At 43.8% G+C, this 7,051-nt stretch overlaps 1 protein-coding gene across 1 annotated transcript in view; it reads left to right on the top strand.

Annotated features, from left to right (window-relative positions):
* The window catches only part of LOC103915221 (uncharacterized protein FLJ43738), a 46,401-nt gene that overhangs the window by 1,923 nt on the left and 37,427 nt on the right, over positions 1 to 7,051 (top strand). Inside the window, exon 2 of the mRNA XM_009322006.1 lies at positions 6,496 to 6,670. Within this exon, the coding sequence (XP_009320281.1) occupies positions 6,496 to 6,670 (175 nt within the window). The remainder of the gene's footprint in view (positions 1 to 6,495; positions 6,671 to 7,051) is intronic.

Raw genomic sequence — 7,051 nt, 5'->3', positions numbered from 1 at the left:
GCGGCCCCCTGGCCCTGCGGGGTTCACCGGGCAAGGCAGGCAGGTGCTGCCCCGCTCCGCCGGTTTGTCAGGAAAGGGGTTTCAGCCGAGCCTGAGCTCGGAGTTTGTTTCTAACTTCTTAACCACTTTCTGGTTCCTTTTAACACGAGCAAAACGATAGCGTGGCAGAATCCCGTTTGTGAACGAGTGAGTGGTCCCGCTAAATTAACGAAACTAATGTGCTTAAAAGTTGATCATCTTTCTGTTCACGCAGGCTTTTTCATCTCTGTAGATGTGGTGTCTTTACGGTATCGGTATGTATTTCTGAAGTTGTTGTCTGTGATAGAGATGAATAAATGTTAAACCGGTTCAAATGACTGAGCTTTCCAAAGCAGAGATTTTTGTCACTTTCTGGCTATAGAGTGGGACCCCTTTGAAAATTAGGTGTGATTCAAAAGGAGTACCCAGCCTTAACCAGTTCTTGAGTGCTTAAAAGCCTTTCCTGTGAACGGCAGCTACCTTTCCTGCATTAGCAGCCCACCAATTTCAGAGGGAGGCTGTGTGCAACATCTGACAAATTCATTTGTTGAATGCAGCTACAGTCAGGGAACAGCAAGAGCAGGGCTGTTCCACCAGCCGGGACATGCCGCGAGCCAGAGGTGACCCAGGTCTGAATAAGTTGGCAAAGTTGGGGTGGTGATAACAGGCTCCATTAACAGCCCCAGACCAGACAAGGTGGTGAACCAGGTCTGGGCTTCATCCAAGCAGTCCCGTCAGGAGCAGCGGCAGATAGGGCCAGAGACAGGGCTGGTGGAAAGCCTACAGTGAAGGTCCAAGGTCCATCCAGTAGACTGGGCAAGGACCGCATAGGTACACCTACAGCATCACTCAGGGAAGGACAGGAGGCTCAGCACTGAGTGCAAATGGCGCTCTTGGGCAGGGGCTGGGGGTCCCACCTGAGGTTGTGCAGGGCAGGTAAGGTCTGCTGGTGCGCTCAGGGCCCGGACGCTGCTTTTACTTCCCACAGTTGAATGGGAATGTTGACCGACTTCTGTGTGCTGTGCATCATCAAGAAAAAGCATCCTTTGGAAGGCTTTTTTGACTGTCCTCTCTATTAAAAATCAGATTTCCAATTATTTCTATGGTAGGTTGGCAACATACAAGGCTGTTTTGCCAAAGATCTCCTTTTGGCTTTTATGTTAAAAGATCCAGGTTCCCCCAGGGTACTCAATGCTCCACAGGATCAGCCTTCCTATTCTCAAGGGCTGAGTTTTATCTACTGCTGATCTTCTGTTTATTTATTATCCAAAATAGCAGCATGTTTTGTAATTTTGCTGTCATTAGGAATCTCCTGTCCAGCTCACGGATTTACCTCTGGTTTGATTTTGGTTTTGTTGGGGTTTTGTTTGTTTGGGTTTCTTTGAGGTATTCTTGTACCTTTGAAGAGCGTTTCTCCCATTTTCCTCGTTTGAAGCGACACATAACATGTAACATTTTTGGTTGACTTGAGGAGTCTTTTTCCCATGGGTAACATGTAGGTATATATTCCTTATTCACTCTTATAGCCCCTTTATAAAACTTTAGCTTTTCTCAGTCTGATAATGTTATTAATGCAAGAAATTGACTTAGGGTCCAAATGTCCCTGTAACGCAGCACCAGAGAGAGACAGGAACAACAAAAATATAAACCTTGAATTTTTTTTAGCAGATACTATGTAAATCCACATCTGTGATCCACACACACCAAACCGACTGACCCCAAACACCAGCTAAAGCGTCAAGGCATCTGGAGTTAGGCAATGCAACAGTCTAAACTTGTTTTGGTCTAGCTAGTTTCAATTGTAAAAATATTTATCAAGTGGAAATAATCGATTTAAAGGCTGATGCAATCTTTACCAGGCTATAAACCTGTCAGCGTAAATTGTACTTTAGCACCTATGGTTTCCAGTTGGGTTTCTTGGTGGTGTCTCTGGGTAGAAGAGAGGCATCATCGTTAACAGCGCTGGGGAGCATTTGGGCCTCTGTTGAATTCCTCGTTGCCCATCTGCTGGGCTTCTGGTTTGAAAGAGCGAAGGACATAAAATGGCATGGCAAATCTTTGGCTTTCTGTGTTATCACTGTAACAGGGAAATGAGAATGTCAGAATGTGATGTCAATTCACATTCACCAAAGTTTCGCCTCTGAAAGAAAGCAGATACTTGATACCAGCAAAATACCCCAAGCCTTTGGCCATTGAATTTTGTTTGATTTTTCAGTAAAAGCTGCGACTGCTGGACAGTTGGGTTTTGCCATCATGTTTTCTTAAAAAACAACCACCCGACCCAAGGCTTTTAAACTCTAGACAACTGCGAAAACAGTTGGACCAGCGAAATCTTAAATGTCACTGTAGCCTCCCTGTGACAAGGGGGTTGGGTTTGGTAGAAGTAAACTTTCCTTTTGCAGCCCGCTTTTCTTTAAAACTAAGCCATGCGTTGCTCCACACTTAACCTTTTTTCCAGTGCAGTGCTTCTGGTATCAGAGGTACAGAAGCAGCCTGTCACAATGTAATTACAATGACTCTTGTATTTACTCCCAATTATAGCAAGACTAAGATTTTACTCTTGACCCAGACAAGGTTTGCCTGTTCCTTGACTTGTTCTCTAAACCTGCTTAGAGATGTGGCAACATTTTATTAAGTATTTGAGGACTTTTTCTTTACTAAGTTGTTCTCAGTTCTGGTAGTGCACTCCAGCATGAAAGCATCTTGAAAGAGTCCCAACTGTAGAAAGAGCTGATGGGAAAGCAGGATCTGAATGGAATGGCTGCTTCTACAGTGTGGTGGTAATAGCTGGAAATTAGAAGTGTGATAAAATACTGCTTTTGAAATTACTTGACTGGTTATTTTTATTTTAAGAGATTAAAAGGTGCTACGATCAGACTTAAGCTTGTTTGCCAACATCATTGATGGAATACTGATTTAAATGGTATTAGGTAGCAGTGCAATTAGTTAAGACATGTAAACTTGGTTTATAGAAAAAAAATGGTTTGAGCTTAAGTTAATTATAGTTTTATTTCACAGGTCATATGTGTTGCAGGACCGGGGATCAGCACAGTCTGCGTTTATGTCTGACGTTCCGGGATATCAGTAGTTCGGTCTCATATGTGTGGTGGGTTGTCGTTCAGTACACAGAGCCAGCCAGAACCGCGGGGCTGTGGAAAATGCTCATCTTGCCGAAAGACCATTCATTACAGTAAAAAGAAGTATTTTATCAATTCCAGACTTTCTACTACCAAGGAGAAAGATGAAAATGTAGTGCTGAGTACCTAAAATCTGTTTTCCAAACCCTTTCCAACAAAGTCATACTGTGATGTTACTGATACTTTTAAAATTGTTGTTTCTGAAGCAGTTACTTTCATAAGGAACTTCAGAGATGAGTTAAAATAATATTTGTGGTGCAGTATTGTTCTTGGCATGTTCTTGAGGTTACTTGCAACTCCGAAAATGTTGGGCGTTGTCTTTTTCTTTGTTAGGTCCAGCGTATTGGGACGGCTCTGTGTATACAGTAAGACAAAGAAGGAAAAATGTAATTGAACGTCCCTATCTGTCATGTAGTTCTGCCCCTGCCCGCAGCATGTTTTCATTTAATGCTTACACAGACAAGATTTTAGATGTACGCATCCAGTGAGTGTGTAGGTAATTCTGATAACCTGTGCAAAAGGCTGTAAAAGATGTTCGGTCTGTTTAGCGACATGGAGAGCATATTGGGTGGATACAGGAAAGAGTTTCAGTAACTAATCTAGGGAGCCTTAGTAAGCTTCTGACCATAAGGAAAATGTCTACGTTAAAAATGGGCAAGAACTGGTGTCTGGAGGCTCTCTTGCTGTGGAGCTAATGGGAAACCACTGGGGTTAACAACAGACCTTACCTAACTGCAGTTTGGTTTTTATCCCGAGTGATATTACTAATTACATTGTGGTCTTTCTCTCGGTGTAAACTATTTAAAAGGAAGAAACGATGTGTTACGTAGTCTGCAGAGGAAACAGCTGCAGCTCTCTGAATAACCAGGTGTTGTATTTGACATTTCTTAGCTATTCAGCATCTGGAACAGTTTTAAGGATCTACAGTAATTAGAAAAGAGAAATCTGCTGCTTCCAACTTCTATTTAGTGGTGCTCATGGGGTAAATGTTTCTTTTTTATGAACAAATTTTGGAGTAAATGGAGGGGGAAAATTGGAAATTCACAACAGTGTAAGTGAGACCAGAATTTGGCTTGTAGTGCTTCAGTCAATGTTACTCCTGGCTTTCTGTTTCTGTAGCTGATAAGTTTGCCAGCAGTGGGAAGCAGGCGTGATTTGAGCCTCTGCTACAATGTTTTGACTCCTGTTAAGAGTGTGCATCTAAATTACTCCAGAAGAGTATTTTCTTTCTAAAACATTGATGCCATCTTAATTTTTTTTTTTTAATTTACTTAGATTTAGCCTTTTTAGAGCCCCTTTTCTGCTGGATATTCCTAAATACCAGAGATTACTAAGTCTGTGTGTACAGGTGAGGGAATGGGGTACAATGACTGTAAGAAGCAGAGGCAAGGAGGGCAATGGAAGCTTCAGCCTTGGTGTTGAGACCCATTCTGTGTCCATCTGGCCATTCTCATGTCATCTAGAACCTGGAATCCCTGGAAAATCAGAATCAGTTTCCTTATGGGTAAGTTTGACATCTTAGCATACAGTCCCCCAAAACGGCATGCTGGATAGAGCGCTGCATAGCGTTAGACAACACAAAGAACGTGGGTGTCCCCTATTCCTTGTTGTTCTGAGGTTTTATGACCTTTGCTGAGGATTCGCAGCCCCGAGCCTTTGCCTGAGAGGAGTCGTGAGTATGAGTTTCTGGCCTGATGGTTTGGGCTCTGCCAGCAAGTGGGGAGCGTGTGTCCTGTTCACTGCTTGCTGAGACTCTTCATGCACTCTCAATAAACCACGGTAGATTTTTTCCTACTGAGCTCAGCAAATCTTGAACTCCTTTCACAGTGGTGCAGCTTCAGCAGAAATAGCGGAAAATGTCCCTGTGCTCTGCCTAACGTACCGCCCTGACGGTTAGCTATAGGTCTCGCTCTTGGTGGTCAGAAGATGCAGGTGCAGCCTCAGGGAAGGGAAGAAGTAGACATGGGTCTCCTGCCTGCAGGGTAAGCGTGCAGTCTGTGGAACCGGTGGTCCTGAGGAAGGTATGGCACGCTGTCCACAGCCTTTTATTTCCTCACAGCTATGTTTAAAAAGAAAGTGTTGCCGTTTGGATGTAGCCCAGACTGGCAGGTACCCAGCAGATATATCGACAGCACTTCTGAGCTGAGGGCTGAAGTGGAAGACTGGCATCTAGGATTTGGGTCTTGATCTAGGGTAGGTGTGAAAGGAGCACCAAACTGTTGAATCATTTTAAGATTTGGATCCTTCTGGGCTTTATGTGCTTTTCAGTTTCATATGAAAAATTCAGGTGCTGTCATTGGGTTTGTCTGAAAGACGTTTACCAAACCCCATGCATGAAGGCAGTGGCAGATACAGGAATGGCGTACAGGAATCTGTGTATTTTTTCTTTCATAGAACACTCCCTGAACTGTTGAAGTTTTTATCCATCAGGAAAGTGTTTCATGACAATCATGTTTTATTCCATTGGCATTTTAATTTCTACTCAGCTGCTTTTTCTCAGACAATTGAGATGTCAGCCTGAGTTCCTGATGATGGGTTGTGAGGCATAATCGTGTGGGAAAACAAAAGAATCGAAATCTGTGAAATGAAGCGCCCCACCCTTTTTCACCCCCCTTGTGTGAAATGTTGTCAAACTAAGTGGACTAAAGTGGGCTCAAATACTGAGCTGTTCCTATCATGTGTGGTTTGTGCAAGAAGACAAAATATTTATTATTTGGTTTATAATTGTCGAACTAATCCTGAAATGGTTTCGCTGCCGTCTAAGGAAGAGGGAAGTTGATATGTAAGTTGTGAGTATATGGAATGTTAGTTATAGTTTAGGCGATCTGGGTCTCTGAAAAGGGAGTTGCTGAAGAATAACTAACAGGCCTGAATTCACACTACGGTTTACTGCTCAGTGGTTCGGTATGTGAATTGTGAACCTGGATATGTGAACACACATATTCCTGTGTCACTGTCTCTGAAAAAGATATCTCTATTTGTTTCTGTCTGGTTTATTCTTATTTCTGCTGAGTCATTTGGATGGTCATGCTCTTCGAATTACTGAAAAGTAAACACGCTTAGACGTTTCCTTGATTAGTTAGCTGCATGCATAATTAATTACATACTACCGATTGTAGACAATCTTTGTCTCATTCCTTTGCACACTCTACCATAAATATCATCCACGTTCAAGACAACAAAGACAAATTTATCCAGTGGGGAAAAAAAAATTGCAAATGTTTGAAAGGGAATTTGATGGCGTTTTTGGGGGTTTTAATTCTAGGTTTATGGGGTAGTGCTAGTAAGTAATTTTCAGATTCATAAAAGTACAGATGTAAATTGGACAGGTGTTGCTTAGGCTGCAGACAGACCGTCATGCAGCTCTCCGTGCTGGTGCAGGAGGTCACCATCCCCGCTGCTCGCCGGCGAGGCCGGTGATGCAAGGTCAGTGCTGTTGGCTGTCGCGGGTGGTGCAGCGGCCTCGTGCCCTGCTCCTTCCCGCATCAGATGTAGGCGGCGTGGAGCTGGGCAGGGTGTGCAAGACGTGGGGGAAAGTACTTCTCCGTAGGTTTAGTTTGAGCGGGTAGCTTCCCCTACTCGTTACGATACAGAGTCTATTCAGAAATGATAGGAGAAGAACATTTTAAAACGGAAGTAAGGTGTAAGCATGTTGGCAAGGAAAGCCTACGCTTTTTGAAGCGTGTGAGGAGCCAGCGCTGAGAGGTGCAGATGCTCCGGCGAGATGTTTTCACGTAAGTTTCTAGAACAAACTACCCGAGCGGGATGCCGCTGGAGTTAGCAGCCGCGCACCAGCTTTTGGAACATCCGTGTGCGCTACGGCTTATTCAGCTTTGGCAGAAACAGCTCCCCGGTGCGAGAAGCCTGCTGTGAGGAGCTCCGGGCGGCAGCAGCTC

This window comes from Pygoscelis adeliae, unplaced genomic scaffold (genome assembly GCF_000699105.1).
Source record: "Pygoscelis adeliae isolate BGI_AS28 unplaced genomic scaffold, ASM69910v1 Scaffold304, whole genome shotgun sequence".
NCBI classification, from domain to species: Eukaryota; Metazoa; Chordata; class Aves; order Sphenisciformes; family Spheniscidae; genus Pygoscelis; species Pygoscelis adeliae.
Note: the sequence above shows the minus strand (reverse complement) of the source record. Positions and strands in the feature narration are given on the sequence as shown.